The 23575-nt window shown below is 43.9% G+C and overlaps 1 protein-coding gene across 1 annotated transcript in view; it reads left to right on the forward strand.

Annotated features, from left to right (window-relative positions):
* Positions 1-243: 243 nt before the first annotated feature.
* Positions 244-23575, forward strand: part of LOC120053033 (glycine receptor subunit alpha-3-like) — a 112462-nt gene continuing 89130 nt past the window's right edge. The window contains exon 1 of the mRNA XM_039000280.1: positions 244-314. Within this exon, the coding sequence (XP_038856208.1) occupies positions 244-314 (71 nt within the window). The remainder of the gene's footprint in view (positions 315-23575) is intronic.

Consider the following 23575-nt stretch of genomic DNA (forward strand, 5'->3'; position numbering starts at 1 on the left):
TCGTTGCTAGGTCGGTAAAACCTGTCCAATTATGAGTAGTGAAGTCGATTAGTATTATGTGGGATTCCGAAACTGTTATGCGTTTGCGTTTACCGTGCGCCACGAGCCTGCCGCGTGTTGAATTGTGTCGACATCAGTTGGAGCACTGTCCACGGTGCTGAAAGTCAAGAGTCTTACCCTAAGTGGCGAACAGAGGCAGCTGAGGCGTTCCCGGGTATATGTATATGCAACTCAAATCTTGAGATGACGCGGAAAAGGCTGCACTCTGTAGCTGTATGGGGATTCTTCGCGTGGGAAATAGCTGTGTTGCTAAGGTAAGTGAGTTCGGCAGCAGCCAATATTACGCGGCTTGATTTACTCACACTGATTGTTGAAGTTCCCGAACTGTTTGATTAATGTTAGGTGCTTTGAGTGCGCCAATGATTTGAGTGGTATGCAAATAGGCTATATGACCCTAAAACACTGGAAGCGTTCAATACGGAGTGGATTTTCCTCTCAAATTTGGGGATTAGGCTACAGGCACATATATATAAGAATCATATCAAGTACAAAAGCCTCTAAGAGAGTCATCTATGCATGATGTCTTATCTCGACAAACACACATGTGGTGATCCTTCCGCGAGGGATTTTGGCCATTGCCCAACAAATCAGTGAGAAACGGTACGATCATGATGCACGCGCCCTTTAGTATTCGTGATAAATGAATTACATTTCTGTCTGTATTAAATTTAGACCCTGTAAACTGCCTGCGTATTTCTCAAATCCCCGTTTTCCAGGAATTCGATCGGCATGCTCAGTGTGCTGATCTGATCCTGACGAGGATTTCTCTTCTCACTCTCTCAGTAACAGGTGCCGTTATCGAGAAATCTCATAGAATAGATTTCTGGGCCGGGATCAAAGAAAAAGCCACTTGAATTATCCAAAGAAATTGTATATTTGCATGCAATCCGAATGAGCAGAATTCTCTATATATATGCAACACCTTATATGATTGACAGTTATTAACGATTAAACACTATGGGCTATTGGATATGAAAGTGAAAGTATTTGTAGATCAAGTTGTAACATAAGTTTTCTCACATAGAAGCAATCTTTATAGTGCAATTATGGTCCCAGTCAGCCATGGTCATTTGTTATGTAATACAACACGCTGGAGAGGCTGGTGTGTTGGATTTGGTAAAATATTAAGTCTTTAATATTAAATCAATCTCTCTCTCTCTCTCTCTCTCTCTCTCTCTCTCTCTCTCTCTCTCTCTCTCTCTCTCTCTCTCTCTCTCTCTCTCTCTCTCTCTCTCATATATATATATATATATATATATGTCCAAGAAACATTGATAGATACAACAAAAGCCTTTTTCATGTTTTTCATGTACAACTCAAGCACATGCCCAAGTCTACTTACTATCTAGAGAGCAGGTTACACATGATCACCTACACATGTCTGCTCCACATATGTTTGCTCAAGTGCAGTGTTCAGATGTCAGTTTGGTTCATGTGTAACAAGTTTGACAGTCTACCCACCTCATAGGCCCATGTTAATTGACATTATGTCAGGCATGACAAACAGCTAAGCTACAGAGCAAACCGTCGGGCCCACTCATCTCTACAAAACACGCGGCATGTTGCAATATCTTATTCGTTGTAAGCGGGCTGGACTCCCCTTTCAATAGCTACTCTCTCTCTCTAAGGATACCTCTAGCCCGCCCACTTCAATACTCTCTTCCCACTTCAATACTCTCTCCGGCTCTCATTCTTTCCCCGAGTCCTTCTCAACTAAGCACAGTACAACTCCACAGAGGTAATGCAATTGCTGAAAAGTCTAATCCCACTCAAGCCGTGCATCACCGCCACCAACACAAGTCTTCTCATTCAAAGGCCCCGTACATGCACCGTCGATCATCCTCCATTATTTAACGACGCAACGCATTATTCTCGTGTGATGTGTCTGTGATAGTAATGGTCCTCCGCTGGCATCCCCCTGTATTGAATTATTGATATCATGGCTGTGTCCCGAATGGCACCGTAAGCGGTCAAAAGTGGTACACTATTTAGGCTATCGGGTACCATTTGGGATGCAGGCCATACCTGTTGCCATGTCCCTGACTGGCACATACTGCAATGTGTATTGGTTTAGTGTCAGCTCAGAGTCCAAGGAGACTGGAGAGTTTTCTATAGGGTTTATCTATGGGCTGGGTCCCAGATGGCACCCTATTCTCTACATTGTGCACTACTTTTGGGCCCTGGTCAAAAGTAGTGCACTATGTAGGGAATAGAGTGCCATTTGGGACACAGATTATATGTGTAATTAGAATTCCGAGGATATATAGGTCAGATGCTTATTCTTGGTTGAGGGGTCTAGGCTTTAAACACTGTTCTCCCTCATCTTCATTACTCTGGGCCTGCATAGCAGCCAGTCCATGTTGGAGCACTTTACTTTCCCCTGTGGGTTTGTCACTTCACTTGAATGGCGAAAGGGACTCTTTGCACACTGTGTCGGGCAAGCTATGTACTTGCAAATGAAACATTTATGAGAAAGTCTGTCTATGTTTTGCTGGGCAGATAGATCTACGTCAAGGGAGACATTTCACTTGGGTACCTGGCCTACTGTTTGCAAAGCTTGCACTGTGCCGGGCATTGTGGTCCGCGAGGGGTGCTAGCTTTCCTCTAGAGCCCTTGTCCTGTACTGTGGCATTGTGGTCCGCGAGGGGTGCTAGCTTTCCTCTAGAGCCCTTGTCCTGTACCGTGGCAATGTGGAGCAACATGAGCAAAGAGTCAGAAACCATTGAAGCGGCATCAGACAGGGTTGTAGAGTCGGTGGCAAGGGGCATGGTGAAGAGGGTAGGGGTAAGCCCTGGTAGGCACCATTTTAGAGGTAGTATTCCACTATAAAGCTGTCTATCATACCAGGGCTGGGAGAAGAGAGAGAGGTGACCTGGCGGGCAGCACTGCCAGGAGAAGAAGTGGATTCCATTTTTAGCACTCAAATAAAATCAAATAAAATTGTATTTGTCACATGCGCTGAATACAACAGGTGTGAACCTTACTGTGAAATGCTTACTTACAAGAAAGGGATGTTTGAATAGCATCTCACATATGGTTCTGCTCTGCTGGAAGTTCGCCTTGTAAGACTGTTGTCCTGCTTCTCAAAGTTTAATGACCTCCATTTGGGCTCTTATAGGATCTGTTTTTTGAATCCATGTCATTGCTGGACTGCTTACAAAATGGCAGTCTGAGGGAGAGGATGTTACAGGCAGACTGGAGTTTTGGGTGGGAGATTTTTAGAAAGCAGAGCTTTTAATATTTCACTGTGGATTTCATGCTTGAACTCATTCGTGTCCCCCTGCGGACGTTTAGGCAGGCAGTCACTATACTTTGGGGAGTAACTCATGTACACCAGGGTTTCCCAACTCTCTCCTGGAGTCAGCCTACTCCCAGCCAGTTCCACTTATTTCATTTATTCCACAACTGGAACCTGATTCAACTAATCAAGGGCTACCAGTGCTGAAACACATCAAATAAGTATAGCTACATGCCTGTGTGTTCCCGAAGAGAGGTTTGGGGAACACTGATAAACACTAACTGATAGGTTTTTTCAGCCTAGCCTAGTGAATCATTAACTTAGAACAAAGAGTCTAAATCACTGATAAACGCAAACAGCTAGGCTTCTTCAGCCCAGCCTCGTGAGTCATTAACTTAGAACAAAGAGTCTAAATCTCCAAATCCTCTGTTGGATAATCTGACATGATTGTCACCAGAACCCATGTGGTGTGTGCATCTACTGTGTGTCTATCCGCCCTCACTGGGACACACACACACACACGTTTGTTTGTATCCTCCAATCCATCCCCCTGGGTTTAGTTTAACATGCGCTGTTTTACGTGCACTGCTGTTCTGTACGTGCCTGCCCTGTGGGGATTACTAAATGATCCCCCCACCGGGCGTTACCGTGCCAACCAGCGGGCGGCACACGCAGGCGGGCTACACCACGCAGAGAGAGCACACTGGAGGAAACCTATTTAAACTGTCATATATGGTAATGATGATATGCTCGTTCATCCTAAACGATTTACAGTTCAACACCTAGTCATATTTATACATGTGTCCAATGCAGGAGTCAAACATCATAGGGAGAGCCCACTGGAGGGATCCTGTTCAATCTTGAATCTGATAATATCATATAATATGGTCATTTAGCAGACGTTTTTTACGCAAAAGTGATTAGCAGTTTAACATGTAATTATGTTTAGTGTCCCATGCAGGAAATCAAACCAAATCCCAGCTTTGGTATTGCAAACGAACACCATGCTCAGCCAAATATACTGAGGTCACTAAGAAGCACCTTCTTGACTGCTGTCACTCGACTTCATCTCTCTCCTTTTACTATTCAGCACAGACCGTTAAGGTCCTGTGTCGAGAGGGAGATGTGCTGCTGTTAGAGGTGGGGGTGTTTTGAGAGGTCAGGTTTCTATTGTGCTGTAGTGCGGAACTCTCTCTCTCTCTCTCTCTCTGTCTCTCTCTGTCTCTCTCTGTCTCTCTCTGTCTCTCTCTGTCTCTCTCTGTCTCTCTCTGTCTCTCGCTCTTCCGTAACTCTCAGCATTCAGGGCATTATGGTGATCTTCCTTTCGGTGAATTTGGAGTATATTTTATTCATCAGATCTGCTAGGTTGATGATATTGAACATGTGGATGGATGGATGGATAGATGGATGATGGACGGATGAACTGGCTGACTGTGGTATTATCTGCTTTATAGGATGTGGAGGTGGTTAAGGTTTATCTGACGTCTTCACGGATTGAGGACTCACGACAAACAAGGACTGATGATTTTAGCAACAAAAACAGTATAATATATCAATCCCTCCCACTCCTCTGTGTCTCATTGTTTGTTTGAGAGGACATTTCCCATCCTCTAGCTAATAAGAACATAATCTATTGGAGGATCTCTTCTAACAGAGCTTTGACCAATGGTAATACTGTACAGTAATGTGTTGTTGACTGGAAGATACCTTTAACCATTTAACTCCTATTTGGTGTAAAATTCTAAGTGTAAATGCCAGAGCAACCCTTGGGGACTCTGGAATTGGTGTCAATTATCTGGAATCTCTTTGGCTACGTTTCCACAGGCAGCACAATTCTGGCCTTTTCTTCACTTATCGCTGACCAGCTAGCAAGTGTCTTCACTGATACTTTCAACCTCTCCCTGACCCAGTCTGTGATACCTGCATGTTTCAAGCAGACCACCATAGACCATGTGCCCGAGAACGCCACGGTAACCTGTCTAAATGACTATCGCCCCATAGCACTCACATCTGTAGCCATGAAATGCTTTAAATGGCTGGTCATGGCTCACATTAACGCCATCGTCCCAGATACCCTGGACCCACTCCAATTTGCATACAGATCCACAGATGACGCAATCTCTATTGCACACCACACTGCCCTTTCCCACCTTGACAAAATTAACCTATGTGAGAAGGCTGTTCATTGACTACAGCTCACCGTTCAATCACTAAGCTAAGGACCCTGGGACCGAACACCTCCCCCTGCAACTGGATCCTGGACTTCCTGACGGGCCGCCCCCAGGTGCTGAGAGTAGGCAAACACCTCCGCCACGCTGACCCTCAACACGGGGGCCCGCCGAGCTCCCTGCCGTCCATCACCTCTATACCAGGCGGTGTCAGAAGGAGGCCCAAAAATTGTCAAAGACTCCAGCCACCCAAGTCATAGACTGTTCTCTCTGCAACCGCACTGCAAGTGGTACCGATGCACCAAGTCTGGAACCAACAGAACCCTGAACAGCTTCTACCCCTAAGCCATAAGACTGCTAAATAGTTAATAGTTAACCAAATAGCTACCTGGACTAACTTTTTTGACTCATGACATACACTGCTGCTACTGCTTATTATCTATCCTGTTGCCTAGTCACTTTACCCCTACCTATATGTACATATCTATCTCAATTACCTCGTACCCCTACACATCAACTTGGTACTGGTACCCCATGTATATAGCCACGTTATCGTTACTCATTGTGGATTTATTCCTCGTGTTATTATTTGTTCTATAATGTTTGAAATCTTTATCTCTGCATCGAGCCCGTAAGTAAGCATTTCACTGTTAGTCTATTAACCTATGTGAGATGTAACAAAATGTGACTTGATTTAATTTGGTCTTTTTGACCAATCCGATCAGGTTCTGAAAAAGATCTGATGTGGAAAGATCTGAAGTGATTGGTCAAAAGACCAATAAGTGGAAAAAATATCAGAATTGGGCTGTCTCTGTAAAAACAGCCTTAGTTTATTAGCCTACATCCCAAATGGCAAGCTTTTCACTATAGTGAACTACTTTTAATCAGAGCCCTATGTCAAAAGTAGTTCACTATAAGAACGAATAGGGTGTCATTTGGGACGTAGACTTTTTCCTCTAGTGTATTTACAGGCGTGTATCAATCCAATGTGGAAGAATACAAGATGTGACAATAAAAGCTGGATGTTGTGATAGGCAATCTATGTTTTGGGGAAAAGTGGTGAGCACTAAGGATTGAAATTGGTTTTGAATGGTGTGCGCTCCTGTGTGTCTGAGTTGGTCATGTGGGTGGCCCCTGCACTTTATTGGTTGTCATGAATGTGGCCACACTGGCTTGCTGACCCATATAACCCTGGTTGTGTCTTACACACACAAACACATACACACACTCACACACACAGTGACTCAACCCTCTGTATCAGGGCGATTGAGTGAGTGGCCTGTGACGAGGTGCTGGACACGCCTGACAGGGTCTTCAGTAAGCAATAAGGCATGAGAACCTGGGGACTCCCGAGGCGAAGCCCTTAGATGGGAGTTACAGCCCTTAGATGGGAGTTACAGCCCTTATGAGGGAGTTACAGCCCTTAGGAGGGAGTTACAGCCCTTAGATGGGAGTTACAGCCCTTAGATGGGAGTTACAGCCCTTAGGAGGGAGTTACAGCCCTTAGGAGGGAGTTACAGCCCTTAGGAGGGAGTTACAGCCCTTAGATGGGAGTTGCAGCCCTTAGGAGGGAGTTACAGCCCTTAGGAGGGAGTTACAGCCCTTAGGAGGGAGTTATAGCCCTTAGATGGGAGATACAGCCCTTAGGAGGGAGTTACAGCCCTTAGGAGGGAGTTACAGCCCTTAGATGGGTGTTACAGCCCTTAGGAGGGAGTTATCACACGACAATTCCTTGTTTCTTGGGCCTTATTGCTTTCATAAAATGGTTGTCCACATATAAAAAAAGACGAACAACATGTTTTCAGAAATGTTGTTATATTGAATAAATTTGTAAATGAATCTTTCCACCATACAAAATAGTCTGGGCAAAAGTCAGTGGTTAGTTCTGAGATTGTGAAGTTGTTAGCCAAATGGGCTGGTTGTTCATTCTATCCATTCTATTTGCAGTGGGTAGCTATGCTAAACAAATCACTGGCATGCAGCTATAGAAGGGTTAGCTGACAACGTCACAAAAATGATGCGTGTGCTTCAATGGGGCAGAAGGCCGTGTGTTGTTGTGATTCTGGATGACCAGATAACGAGCGACGATGACAAGAAGCTGCAATGTGTGGAGTCGTAGGTGGTTTGTTTCAGCTAGTTTGATATTTTTCTTGTTACCATGACTTGTTTTGAAGTGTTTTGACAGATGTCACGTCAATGCTAATATGCCAAAATTCGCTAGCTAGCTAACCAACAACTGTAATGATGTATTTGAGAGACAACAAGTGCTCATTGTGCAAATGTATTTATGTTTTCAATAAACATCGGAGACAAAATCTAGTTTACATGTTTCAAGTTTTAATGTCACGTGCACAAGGACAGTGAAATGCCTTTATTGCAAACTCCAAACCCAACAAAGCAGTAATCAATATTAATGTAGCACTACAAATAACAAGGTAGAACAAAAACACACAAAAAAATAATAATAATAAGGACACGAGAAAGTAAGACGCTATATACAGGGTCAGTTCCAATACCATATTTACAATATGCAGGGATACTAGAGCGATAGAGGTAGATACTGACTAGGCATCAGGATATGTGTGTGTGTGTGTGTGTGTGTGTGTGTGTGTGTGTGTGTGTGTGTGTGTGTGTGTGTGTGTGTGTGTGTGTGTGTGTGTGTGTGTGTGTGTGTGTGTGTGTGTGTGTGTGTGTGTGTGTGTGTGTGTGTGTGGAGTCAGTATAAATGTGTGAGCATGTTATGTGTGTGTTGGAGTGTCAGTGAGTGTGTAGAGTCCTGTGTGTGTGCATATAGACAATGCAAAAATGTAATAAATAAAACAATCTAAGCCGAACCGTCTGTTTTGCCCCATAGTTGCGCACGCGTCGGTTTTGTTGCTAAACAACCACGTTATCCATGCATGCTAGCTACTTCTCCTTTGCTAGCTAGCTAGCCCACTAAATCACACCAAGCAGCTGAAATGACAGCCAATTCTTTGGATATATCCATTAATGATCCTGATAAATGAATCGGCGTGTATCAGAGAAGCTGTCAGGCTCGTCACGTTCATATGCATGGCACAGTGGAGATCACACAAAACTGCAACATCGTTCCAGAGGTCAGAGGCAGACAGCAAGGTTTAGACAAATCTGTTGCAAACCAAATGCTAGCCTAGTAGCATGGTGAAATATTGTCTAGACACTTTTTTCCACAGGAGATTAAGCTTATAAATTGACTGCCGGGGCTGTGGGAAAGTGGATGCGCATTGATCAATCTAATGGAACCATTAACAGGCATTACCTGGATAATTTGGGGATTGTGGTGCTATAACTCCCTGCTATCAACCAATCGGCTTCCAGGATCCAAACAACCCGTTTTAAAATATGTCATAGCAGCTCACATGGTCACTGTGCTCTGACATGGAGGTCCCAGGAGGTAAGCTCTGGAAGATAGATATCTGCCTGCTAGAACTACCAACCATGTCCCAGGAGATAAGCTCTGGAAGATAGATATCTGCCTGCTAGAACTACCAACCACGTCCCAGGAGATAAGCTCTGGAAGATAGATATCTGCCTGCTAGAACTACCAACCACGTCCCAGGAGATAAGCTCTGGAAGATAGATATCTGCCTGCTAGAACTACCAACCACGTCCCAGGACATAAGCTCTGGAAGATAGATATCTGCCTGCTAGAACTGCCAACACTCACAAAGCCTGATAGTGGCTCTTCTAAGGCACTGTTATAAAGCTTTAAGGAGGTTTGAAGATGTGGTTATGATCGAAGCTCTGGTAGATATCCGCCTGCTGCCATAGAACTACAACACTTTCAACACAGTCTGGCTGGTGTCCCAGTGGACGTTCTAATCTAAAGCACTGGTATGCAGCTGGATGGTTTTCTTTGAGATACATGTGACTGTGATGTAAGGTTCTGGATAGAAGAGGAAAAAGAGCAACTGTCTGCTTGATGGCTCGTTTCACTGACTTGGCCTGTGTTAACATGAGATGGTTTACAAGAGGCACTATGGATTTTTGCCTTGCAGATCTACACCAGCTCGCTACTGTACATTCCCTTGAGCCTGCCTGTCTGAGTCAGTTGGACATTTCCCTCTTCCTACTTGAGCTTTAACTCTGAGATACACAGATAGCTAAGTAACTATACATCTGCATGGTACTTGATGTATGAGTGGATACGACAATATAAACGTCTTCTCACCCCCTCTACATGATGCTAGGGCAGATGTGAAACCACATCTGTGCTCTCTCTCTCTCCAAATAGGGCGACTCACTGGCTGCTCGCTGGAGCGGAATGTTCCGGGTGCAGGGCAAGGGGCATGAGGCGGGCATCTACCCTACCCGCCAGGGCACAGATAACTCCTCATTTATAGTCTTGGTCAATTCCGTATATAGTGCACTTCTTTTGACCAGGGCGCAGCCATAGTTCCTCTGCTCCATTATACTGTAACTATACTTCCAGGTGTGCTTTGGGACAATTCTATAACGGATTTTTATGTACCGCGCTAACTCATAGTTTCTATGCTCCAGCAGAGGCTCTGCCATTCTAACTCTACTTGAATGTGTGCTTCGGGACAATTCCATTATATGTTTTTCAGTGTCTGATTTGCCCTACTTAGGGACATATCCATTATGTTTTACCATTGACTACATTAGCACATAGAAGCTGTACACTTGATGCTGCTGGCTCTCTGACTCTCAGTAATAACTCTCTCTGCGAAGAGAGAGAGGAGAATCTGGGGGTCTTTAACTCGATCCGCTCCCTTCTTCCCCCCTCCGTCGGCCTTGTGTCACTGGCTTGCATTTTAACAGATAGATTAAGGAGGGGAAGTGTTGAGTTATTGATGACGTTTGCTGGACGCGTCGCTCGTTGCCCCAACGCTCTTTTCTTTCTTGAAGTTATTTTCCCTCTCTCTCCCTGTCTCTCCCTTTCTCTGTCTTTTCGTTGGGTGAAAATCTTCAGAGCTGCCTCTGGAAATCCGAGGCAAAGCAGAAGCAGCTAGCTGGCCTAGTAAGCTGCTTAAAACTCTGTTTATTTAAGTTATCTCAGAGCTATGGAGGATCTGGAGCAGAAACATTCAGGCCTGATTTCACTGCATGGCAGCACTAGCTTAATGCTAATGCTATGCATGCACACACACACACACACACACACACACACACACACACACACACACACACACACACACACACACACACACACACACACACACACACACACACACACACACACACACACACACATACACACACAATACATTTTTTATCAGTCTACACACAATACCCCATAATGACAAAGCAAAAACTGGTATTTAGATTTTTTAGATTTAAAAAAAATTAATAAAAACAGAAATACCTTATTTACATAATTATTCAAACCCTTTTCTATGAGACTCAAAATTGAGCTCAGGTGCATTCTGTTTCCATTGATCATCCTTGAGATGTTTCTACAACTTGATTGGAGACCACCTCTGATACATTCAATTGATTGGACATGATTTGGAAAGGCACACACCTGTCTATATAAGGTTCCACAGTTGACAGTGCATGTCAGAGCAAAAAACAAGACATGAGGTTGAAATAATTGTCCGTAGAGTTCCGAGATAGGATTGTTTCAAGACTCAGACCTGGGGAAGGGTACCAAAAAATATCTGCAGCATTGAAGGTCCCCAAGAACACAGTGGCCTCCATCATTCTTAAATGGAAGAAGTTTGGCACCACCAAGACTCTTCCTAGAGCTGGCCACCTGGCCAAACTGAGCAATTGGGGGAGAAGGTTCTTGGTCAGGGTCACGTCTGGAAGAAACTTGGCTTCTCTATGGTGAAGCATGGTGGTGGTAGCATCATGCTGTTTGTATGTTTTTCAACTGCAGGGAATGGGAGACTAGTTAGGATCGAGGAAAAGATGAACGGAGCAAAGTACAGACAGACCCTTGATGAAAACCTGCTCCAGAGCGCTCAGGACCTCAGACTGGGGTGAAGGTTCACCTTCCAACAGGACAAAGAACCTAAGCACACAGCCAAGAAAATGCAGGAGTGGCTTCGGGACAAGTCTCTGAATGTTCTTGAGAGCCCCAGCCAGAGCCCAGACTTGAACCCAATCGAACTTCTCTGGAGAGACCTGAAAATAGCTGTGAAGTGAAGCTCCCCATCCAATCTGACGAGCTTGAGAGGATCTGCAGAGAAGAATGGGAGAAACTCCCCAAATACAGGTGTGCCAAGCTTGTAGCGTCATGCCCAAGAAGACTTGAAGGCTGTAATCGCTGCCTAAGGTGCTTCAACAAAGTACTGAGTAAATGGTCTGAATACTTATGTAAATTTTATATTTTAGTTTCTAAAAACCTGTTTTTGGTTTGTCATTATTCCATTTTTTAGAATAAGGCTGTAAAACGTAACAAAATATGAAAAAGTCAAGGGGTCTGAATACTTTTCCGAATGCACTGTGTGTGTGTGTGTGTGTGTGTGTGTGTGTGTGTGTGTGTGTGTGTGTGTGTGTGTGTGTGTGTGTGTGTGTGTGTGTGTGTGTGTGTGTTTGTGTGTGTGTGTGTGTGTGTGTGTGTGTGTGTGTGTGTGTCGGAATTTGTAATGATGCAAAACTCCACCCTTTCTTCTTGAATTATGATGAAACACTATTTTAATGAAATAAACATTATGTTCTTAATAAGATAACAGGATTCATGATGGTTTTGACATAAAGAGGTTAATAACGCCTTAGCTCATTTAAACCCAACTCACCCGTGTAGAAATTGGAGACAAATACAGGAACAATGTTAGTATTAAGTCGAAGAAAGCCCCTCTTTTGACAGAGGACATGTTTTCCTGTTGACAGTGATTCAACCCCTCTGTGTTCTGTAGATAACCAAGTGGTAGAGTGTATAGCCCAGTGTTCAGTGGCCTACTGAGTTGGCTGAGTGAGCACATCAAGAGTGAGTCAGGGTCAGTCATGGCTGCACTGAACACACACACACACACACACATACATACATACATACACACACACACATACATACTGGGCTTTGTCATATGGCACACTGCCAAAACATTCCCAAGCAGACCTTTATTTCACCCTTTAGCTTTTAGAAACAGAGTGAACTGGACACTGAATCAGTTATCCTGACAGCTTGTTATATGAATCCTACAAAGATACTAGAAAACAATGGAAACTAACCCAACCTGGGTAGTTTTTTATTTTCTACTTCCATACAGCTGCATGACCCGAGGAGGCAGGGTCAGTGAGCGACTGAGCAAGCAAGCGAAAGGGCCAGACGGTTAGCCCAAAATAATCATGTCGTGCCACTCCGCAGCCATCTCTTTACCCATGGCTGTGCCTGTGACTCTGCCATTTGAGCGAATCCCAAACAGCTGAGCTGCAGCCTGTCGAGTTCTCTTGTGAGGCAGGCCAGTCCGGTGTCACCCCCCTTGAGTTGTCATCCCCTTCGTCCGTAACCCTCAGTGACACGCAGGGGTGACACAGGGGGCAAGGGGGAATGATGCAAGGTCAAGAGGTCATCGGGCACCGCTGGCCATGCTGGCATGTTGCCTGAGGGGTTGGAGGGTCGGCCCAGTGTCAGCCTAGTGTCGACTCAGCGTGTTTGCATCTTATTGTATGTGTGTCTTTGTGCATGCGCGTGTGTGTGTGACAGGCACAACCCTCATTGTAATGTCCTTGTGGGAACAAGAGTACAAAATGACACTCCGGAGAGGAGAACACGTCGCAGAAGATGAGAAATGCCAGCGAAGGCCCGCTGTTTTGTCACTAGTCATTGTAATCAGACGAGGGAGAGGCCTGGCTGGAGCTAAGGGAAAGAGAAGGCAGTATTTTACGACCACAATACGACGTCACATACTATTTGTCTCTCAGACTGGATATCTCTTTGGCTTGCTGAATGATATGAACATTTTTCCTGCATATAAGAAGTCTTAGATATATAGAAACAATTATCACATAATCCCAAATCTTTTCCCCACCATAATATGTATTATACCCCGCTGGAGCAGATCTGAATGGCTTCTTCTTCTGTGGTTGAGGCGGCAGTCAAACTGGCGTTATATTGTAATGGTGAATCGCGCTGTGCATTTGACAGGCACTGAAAACAAGGCGGGTAAAGCCCGAGAGGAGTTTAGTGTGAGCCTGCTTCATATGCAGGGGGATGACAAGGAAGCAAGGATCTGGAGGGAGGCTTTAAATATACCTGGTAACAATTAGACTTCACAAGGAATCAGTTTTTGACTGTGTATCACTAGGCTAGAGAGACTAGAGCATCGCTATGGCAATAAGACTAGGGGGTGGTTTGTATTCATGTGGCTTTATGTTTATTAAAGAAATTAATCAATAGCTGTGAGTCATTTCTGAGACAACCTGCTCATCATGTGGGTTGACTCTGAAAATAAATAAACTCACTGAGAGAGATATTGACGCGAAAGTTTTCCATGCACATATTAAGTTTACTCAAGTCATTATTGTGAGTTTTTGTCAACATAAATGCATTATACTGCAGTTGTTGCTCTTTGGGGTCCTCGAGCTACGCAGTGATGGTTTTTTCGTTTCAATATGAACTTAATGTTACTGTAGAGACTAGTAGGAATGAAAAAAAAAAACTTCTTCACAACTTAGTTGGTTTGTGATAGATATATTTTCGTAATGACCCGTTGAAAATACACCATTTGCAAATCATTTGGCATAAGCTACACAAAACGTCATGCTAGCCCTAATAGATGTATAGTAACTACACTATTATAAGTCATCATAGTCTAGCACCTGTTGTAATGCGCTCAAATCCCCTCAAAAGCACACAGCTGAAGTTAATTTCCCCCCTCTAGGGTGTGAACAAAGACAGAGATGAAAGACCTTAAATCACTACCAGCCCACATGGAAAAAATATTATAGTATACTATGGTATAAATACTACAGTAGTATTCACTGAAATGTTTTTGTAGACTTTACTGTAGTATACTGTATTAAGTTTACTGCAGTTGAAATATTGTAGGAAAAATACTGTTGTATATACTATAGTAATTACTGTAGTGTTTTATTTTCTTTGACATAGAAGTGGGGGCTTTCTCTTTGAGGAAACCTACTGGACAAATACACATTTTCCATAACTTGTAGTTAGGTAGGTCTGAGGTCTGAACCATAGACATTAAAACCAGATGGCGCCGATGGAGATGGCCGCCGTTTTACGATCCCATAACCAATTATGCTATTGTGTGTTTTTTTGCTTTATTTGTAACTTATTTGTACATAATATTTCCGCCACCGTGTCTTCTGACCGAAAAGAGCTTCTTGATATCAGGGCAGCGATTACTCACCCCGTACTGGAGGAATTTTTCTTCAACAAGTCGGATGGGGGGCCTCCCGGGTGGCGCAGTGGTCTAGGGCACTGCATCGCAGCGCTAGCTGCGCCACCAGAGTCTCTGGGTTCGCGCCCAGTCTCTGTTGCAGCCGGCAGCGACCGGGAGGTCCGTGGGGCGACGCACAATTGGCCTAGCGTCGTCCGGGTTAGGGAGGGTTTGGCCGGTAGGGATATCCTTGTCTCATCGCGCTCCAGCGACTCCTGTGGCGGGCTGGGCGCAGTGCGCGCTAACCAAGGGGGGCGGGTGCACGGTGTATCCTCCGACACATTGGTGCGGCTGGCTTCCGGGTTGGGGGCGCGCTGTGTTAAGAAGCAGTGCGGCTTGGTTGGGTTGTGCTTCGGAGGACGCATGACTTTCGATCTTCGTCTCTCCCGAGCCCGTACGGGAGTTGTAGCGATGAGACAAGATAGTAATTACTAGCGATTGGATACCACAAATATTGGGGTGAAAAGGGGGGGGAAAATGTAAAATTAAAAAATGTAATTAAAATAAATTAAAAAAGTCGGATGGGAAGGATTTACTCCAGACACCCGACAAGGCCCACATCCCCATCATTCGCAGGACGAAAAGACGGAGGTATCATGGACGACGGTCCGGGTGCCTTGTAAGGATCCGTTGCCGAGAGGGTAATCTACCTTTACCATCGGTCCAATTAGCCAACTTACAATCAATTGATAATAAAATAAACAAACTACAAGCACGTATATCATAACAACGGGACATTAAAAACTGTAATATATTGTGTTTCACTGAGTCGTGGCTGAACGACGACATGATTAACATACAGCTGGCGGGTTTTAAGCTTATTCGGCAGGATAGAAGAGCGGTCTCTGGTAAGAGGAGGCGGCCTATGCATATTTGTAAACAATAGCTAGTGCACAAAATCTAAGGAAGTCTCAAGGTTTTACTCGCCTGAGGTAGAGTATCTCATGATAAGCTGTAGACCGCACTATTTACCAAGAGAGTTTACATCTAAATTTTTCTTAGCTGTCTATATACCACCGCAGACCGATGCTGGCACTAAGACCGCACTCAATGAGCTGTATACGGCCATAAGCAAACAGGAAAACACTCATACAGAGGCAGAGCTCCTAGTGGCCGGGGACTTTAATGCAGGGAAACTCAAATCAGTTTTACCTAATTTCTATCATTATGTTAAATGTGCAACCAGAGGGGAAAAACTCTAGAACACCTTTACTCCACACACAGAGATATGTACAAAGGTCTCCCTCGCCCTCCATTCGGCAAATCTGACCATAATTCTATCCTCCTGATTCCTGCTTACAAGCAAGAAATAAAGCAGGAAGCACCAGTGACTCGGTCAATAAGAAAGTGGTCAGATGAAGCAGATGCTAAGTTACAGGACTGTTTTGCTAGCACAGACTGGAATATGTTCCGAGAAACTTCTGATGGCATTGAGGAGTACACCACATCAGTCACTGGCTTCATCAATAAGTGCATTGCGGTCGTCGTCCCTACAGTAACCGTACATACATACCCCAACCAGAAGCCATGGATTACAGGCAACATCCACACTGAGCTAAAGGTAGAGCTGCTCCTTTCAAGGAGCGGGACTCTGACCCGGAAGCCAATAAGAAATCTCGCTATGCCCTCCGACTAACCATCAAACAGGCAAAGCATCAATACAGGACTAAGATTGAATCGTACTACACCGGCTCCGACGCTCGTCGGATGTGACAGGGCTTGCAAACTATTACAGACTACAAAGGGAAGTGACACAAACCTACCAGATGACCTAAATTACTTCTATGCTCGTTTCGAGGCAAGTAACACTGAAACATGCATGAGAGCACCAGCCGTTCTGGATGACTGTGTGATCACGCTCTCTGTAGCCGATGTGAAAAAGATCTTTAAACAGGTCAACATTCACAAGGCCGCAGGGCCAGACGGATTACCAGGACGTGTACTCTGAGCATGCACTGACCAACTGGCAAGTGTCTTCACTGACATTTTCAACATGTCCCTGAAATACCAACATGTTTCAAGCAGATCACGATAGTCCCTGTGCCCAAGAATACTAAGGTAACCTGCCTAAATGACTACCGACCAGTAGCACTCACGTCTGTAGCCATGAAGTGCTTTGAAAGGCTGGTCATGGCTCACATCAACACCATTATCCCATTATCCCAGAAACCCTAGACCCACTCCAATTTGCATACCGCCCCAACAGATCCACAGATGATGCAATCTTGATTGCACTCAACACTGCCCTTTCCCACCTGGGCAAAAGGAACACCTATGTGAGAATGCTATTTATTAACAACAGTGCAGCGTTCAACACCATAGTGCCCTCAAAGCTCATCACTAAGCTAATGACTTCCTGACGGGCCGTCCCCAGGTGGTAAGGGTAGGTAACAACACATCCGCCACGCTGATCCTCAACATGGGGGCCCCTCAGGGGTGCGTGCTCAGTCACCTCCTGTACTCCTTGTTCACTCATGACTGCATGGCCAGGCACGACTCCAACACCATCATTAAGTTTGCCGATGACACAACAGTGGTAAGCCTGATCACCGACAATGATGAGCCAGCCTATAGGGAGGAGGTCAGAGACCTGGTCATGTGGTGCCAGGACAACAACCTCTCCCTCAACGTGATCAAGAAAAAGGAGATGATTGTGGACTACAGGAAAAGGAGGACTGAGCATGCCCCCATTCTCATCGACGGGGCTGTAGTGGAACAGGTTGAGAGTTTCAAGTTCCTTGGTGTCCACATCACCAACAAACTATCATGGTCCAAACACACTAAGACAGTCGTGAAGAGGGCACAACAAAACCTCTTCCCCCTCAGGAGACTGAAAAGATTTGGCATGGGTCCTCAGATCCTCAAAAGGTTCTACAGCTGCACAAACGAGAGCATCCTGACTGGTTGCATCACTGCCTGGTATGGCAACTGCACGGCTCAATACATCACTGGGACCGAGCTTCCTGCCATCCAGTACCTCTATATCAGGCGGTGTCAGAGGAAGGCCCTAAAAATAGACTCCAGCCACCCAAGTCATAGACTGTTCTCTCTGCTACCGTACGGCAAGCGATACTGGAGCGCCAAGTCAAGGTCCAAAAGGCTTCTTAACAGCTTCCCAAGCCATAAGACTCCTGAACAGCTACCTACATGTACATATTACCTCAATTACCTCAACTAACCACATTGACTCTGTACCGTTACCTCCTGTATATAGCCTGCACATTGACTCTGTACCGGTACCCCCTGTATATAGCCTCCACATTGACTCTGTACCGGTACCCCCTGTATATAGCCTCCACATTGACTCTGTACCGGTACCTCCTGTATATAGCCTCGCTTGTTATTTTACTGCTGCTGTTTAATTATTATTATATATTTTAAAGCATGGTTAGTTAAGGGCTTGTAAGTAAGCATTTCACTGTAAGGTCTACACCTGTTGTATTCGGCGCATATGACATATATAAACATTTGATTTGATTTAGTCATAGCGCTGACGTCATCCATGTATTCATATGGAAAACTCCTGATGGCACATTAAGTATTTAAATTTGAAGCGTGCCATATTGTTGAATGGGGCTGAATGGCACCAAAGTGGCTATAACTAGCAAAGGATCATGGTCAATGTAGTTGTTTTCATCCAGCCTGAGAAACACGTGCAAAGAGCGTGCATGAGGGCCCGTGTGGCGACAAATGTAGTAGTCAGAATGGATCACTATTTAGTTAAATATCTCGACTTGCAGTGAACTTAAAAAATAAATCAAACTTTAAAATAATCGAACTTGATCAAAATAAACACATTTTAGAGGCCAAAACGGCGTCAAAATTATTTTCTTTGCCCATTCTGGCGATGGTAATTTGCACATGCTTTCTAGGGCAGACCCGGGATTTTGGCCCTGCTAGGTTACTACACAGTAGCCGGCCAGCAGAGCTTGTGACTTCACACTCCAGACTGTACACTGGGGGCCTGGTCTGAATGGATAGTTCAGAGCTTCTGCTCTTTTCTATAACATGTAGGGAACACAATATATGTAGGTTTCTCACTCATGTGTGGCACACATTGGGATATGGTGAGGGGATGGGTAGGGTAGGGTATATGCTAGTTATATACTGTAGTATTTACTATAGTTAAAAAAACATTAATGTTTTTGCTGACAACTGTAGTATTTACTACAGTGTTTTTTTGGTGGATAATACTGTAGTATTTACCATAGTATTCTACAGTATACTAGAATATGCTATAGTAAGTACTACACATGGTCGAGGGATACTACAATGTGCAGTATAGTATTCTACAGTTTACTAGTAGTACTGTAGTATTCTATAGTAAACTGTAGTATTTTTTCATGTGGGAGGTTAGACATGCACTGCCTTTTATTACCTGCCGTCTTTTATTACCTGCTGTGTTCTGAAGAGGCCAGATCAGAGAGAAAACATCCACTAAGAGAGGTACTACAGTAGAGACAGCATGTAACACATGTCCCCTTCACTCTCTTTCTCACTATGAAAGATCTTTCTGACATCAGACATCATGGACATTTCACTCGAATTCACTCGATACAGTACATCTGAAGAGCTTCTCTCTCTCTCTTTCTCTCTACCTCTCTGCCTCTCTATCGCTCTCTCACCACCAAACAGCCTAACGGAAGACTTGTCACAGTATCAAGGCAATGGACTCTAGTCTATATTTGTCTTCAGCCCTGGTACGATTAGATCTGTGTTTTCTGCCTCAGATGGTTGATGTGAGGCTAACGTGCTGTAGAAGAGGATATTAAATTGTCAGAGATATGATGGCAGTGAGTGTGCTCTATATCGATGTCCCAGGGAGCCCATCAGTCCTGGCTGGTGGATTGATCGCTCGACTGGCTGAGGTTGGTATTGATGTTGTGGAGCCCCAGTCAAACACACACACACACACACACACACACACACACACACACACACACACACACACACACACACACACACACACACACACACACACACACACACACACACACACACACACACACACACACACACACACACACACACACACACACACACACACACAGTCTATTGTGCAGACAGATATATTTCAGACAGATATGGAAGCATTAAGTAAATGGATTAAATGAAGTGTGTGTGAGAGGTTGGGAGGGCTTGCGTGACTATGTTTGAGTGTGTGCCCGACTGGTTTTGAACCGGGTTGTCTGTGAGCCACACTGTGTGAGCCTGTTGACCTAAAGCCAGGGAATTCAATGGGGAAGCTAACACAAGTCTTCAGGTCTCAGCCAAGTCTGCATGACTCGAAGGAATCCCTTATGTTACATGTGCATTTGTGAAGATATACTGCACAGTTGGAGGCTTTCAGGGTGTGTGAAGATGTAGTGCATAGTGGGAGACTCAGGGTGTGTGAAGATGTATTGCAGAGTTGGAGGCTCTCAGGGTGTGTGAAGATGTATTGCAGAGTTGGAGTCTCTCAGGGTTTTAATATGTATTGCTGAGTTGGAGGCTCTCGGAGTGTGTGTGGATTACGTGTGTGCGTGTGTGACCCTTCAAAAAAAGCTAAATATTGATTTCCTGAAAACAATTGAAGCTTGGCCCTGCCCTTCCAATGTACAGTACTACCATCCAATAACTCACCTAAGCAACCCGATCAGTGACTAATGCTGTTAGGGGCCAAAATGACATAGGTCAAAATTGGCGGTTTGGATTCAAGAAGTAATCAAGCCTCAAGGGGATCAAAAAAAGTGTTTACACAAAGGTCTCGTTAGGTTCATCAATCCCAGGTCATCGCCTTATGCATGTCAACTTTACAGCAGTACATCAAACATCTGGTCAGGCAGATTCACGCAGTCATTGTAATAGCCAGTCAAGGGAAGAGAAGAAGAGACTGGAGGCCACACACAGGGAAGTGTTTGTGTGTGTGTGTGTGTGTGTGTGTGTGTGTGTGTGTGTGTGTGTGTGTGTGTGTGTGTGTGTGTGTGTGCGTGTGCGTGTGCGTGTGTGTGTAATTCACGCAGACAGAACATGCAATTGTCCAATAGTGTGGGGTTTAATCGTTATATTTAACCTGTAATTATAGTGACTGACAGCCCTTTGTTTTGGAATCAATGCTAAATTCAAGATGTTGAGCTGAGAGATTTAAAAAGCAAGAGCAGTCTTGTGTGTGGAAGAAAGCAACCAAGCGGAGTAGAGGGATGCATCTGGATTTGCGCTATAGGCAATGCCAATATCAGGGTTGGGGTCAATTCACATTTAATTGGAAATTTAAATTCAATTAAGGAATTCACTCATGAAGTCGAGAATTTACTTTGAATTCAATTTGAATTTCAACTATCTTGAAGTTATGAAATTGGAAATGAATTGTAACTAGACTGTTTGGACTGTTTGAATTGAAATTGAAAAAACGTTACATCTTTGGAATTTAATTGATTTGGGAACTCAATATTTGTACATTTCCCAGTTAATGTAATTACTGCATTGGAATTGGAATTTGTGAAATTGTTGGGGAAAATATAATAAATTGGTAATTCCTGGAATTTAGCTAACATTGAAATTGAGAGGAATTGAATGATCTGAATTCAATGACTGGACTGGAATATGAATTAAATAAATGTAATTTACAGGGAAAGGGAATTTAATTAGATTTGAATTTGTGTAATTAACCCTTGCCAATATACCTTTGGTAGGAGAAATAAAACCTAAGTAGTGCCTTCCAGACGATATAAGATATTGGGCATTGTTAGTGCTACTCTCATGTGTGAATGTAATATACAGCTATTGACATTCCATCAGACACAGACAAAGACCCAGACAGTAAACAGGAAATGGGAGAATGTATTGCTGTATGAAGCCCATATCGCATATTACGTTTGCACGCTATACAACCTCAGTTATAACCTATTTGCGTGTAGTGAATGGCTTTTCTATTTGGCGTTGACTGTGTGTGTGCGTGTGCGCGTGCGTGCGTGTACCTAACGCTGACAGCCCACTTACCGTCAACAGTGACAGGTGATTTTAAAAGGTCTTGAGTTAGCTAGCCTAGCAGGCTATCACTACATGTATTTTGTGGTTGTGAGCAATTTATTGTCCCCCATTAGCAAGCTGTCAGCTTAGTGAATTCTGCTCCGTTATCTAGGTGAAATGAGATCTGTTACTGAAGAGATGATGTCAGTGGTCGAAGTAGACGCTGAGGAGAGAACAGAGGGTTGTTGCTGAGTGTTGATGCTATTCCAGGTCCATATTTCCTAATCCCTCTACCATTGTTTTTTGGTTACACGATGGTTTCACACATGAGCCTGGCATCCTGTACTTTTCTTGTAGTATGTGTACTTGAGACTGATATCTCTTTCTAAATGACATCCTGCAGAGTGTGGATACTGTATATTTAGTCACTATTGGTATGTACACAGCCAAATCCCAACAATGTCATTAGACGGACAGATAAGATGTTGACTTTTGGGGACTGTCTCTCACCTTTGATCTGGAAGCTGCTTTCTGGGTGCTCGTCAGTAGACGTGGGTGGTGTATTTGGGCATACTCAATGTACTTGGTATGACACACCACCTACAGTGCCTTCAGAATTTATTCAACACCCCTTGACTTTTTCCACATTTTGTTGTGTTGCAGCCTGAATTTTTAAAATGGTTTAAATTGAGAGTTTTTGTCACTGGCCTACACACGATACCCCATAATGTCAAAGTGAAATGATGCTTTACATTTTTTTCAAAAATGAATTAGGAATGGAAATCTGAAATGTCTTGAGTCAATAAGTAATCAACCCCTTTGTTATGGCAAGCATAAATAAGTCCAGGAGATAAAATGTGCTTGACAAATCACATAATAAATTGCATGGACTCACTCTGTGTGCAATAATAGTGTTTAACATAATTTTTTGATTGACTACCTCATCTCTGTACCCCACACATACAATAATCTGTAAGATCCCTCAGTCGAGTAGAGAATTTCAAACACAGATACAACCACAAAGACCAGGCCGGTTTTCCAATGCCTCTCAAAGAAGGGCATATATTGGTAGATGGGTAAAAAAAAAGCAGACATTCAATATCCCTTTGAACATGGTGAAGTTATTAATAACTTTTCAGATGGTGTATCAATACACCCAGTCACTACAAAGATACAGTCCTTCCTAACTCAGTTGCCGGAGAGGAAGGAAACCGCTCAGGAATTTCACCATGAGGCCAGTTGTGACTTACAGAGTTGAATGGTTGTGATAGGAGAAAACTAAAGATGGATCAACAACATTGTATTTACTCCACAGTACTAACCTAATTGACAGAGTGAAAAGATATTCCAAAACATGCATCTTGTTTGCAACAAGGCACTAAAGTAATACTGCAAAATATGTGGCAAAGCAATTAACTTTTTGTCCTGACTAGAAAGTGTTATGTTTAGGGCAAATCCAATACAACACATTACTGAGTATCATTCTCCATATTTTCAAGCATAGTGCTGCATCATGTTATGGGTATGCTTGTAAACGTTAAGGACTGGCAATTTTTTCAGGATAAAAAATACATGGAATGGAGCTAAGCACAGTGTCACGTTCCTGACCTGTTTTCTGTTGTTTTGTATGTGTTTAGTTGGTCAGGACGTGAGCTGGGTGGGAATTCTATGTTGTGTGTCTAGTTTGTCTGTTTCTATGTCCAGCCTAATATGGTTCTCAATCAGAGGCAGATGGTAATCGTTGTCCCTGATTGAGAATCATATATAGGAGGCTTGTTTTGTGTTGGGATTTTGTGGGTGTTTGTTACCTGTCTCTGTGTTTGTGTTCTGCA

Source organism: Salvelinus namaycush, chromosome 8 (genome assembly GCF_016432855.1).
Source record: "Salvelinus namaycush isolate Seneca chromosome 8, SaNama_1.0, whole genome shotgun sequence".
NCBI lineage: Eukaryota > Metazoa > Chordata > Actinopteri > Salmoniformes > Salmonidae > Salvelinus > Salvelinus namaycush.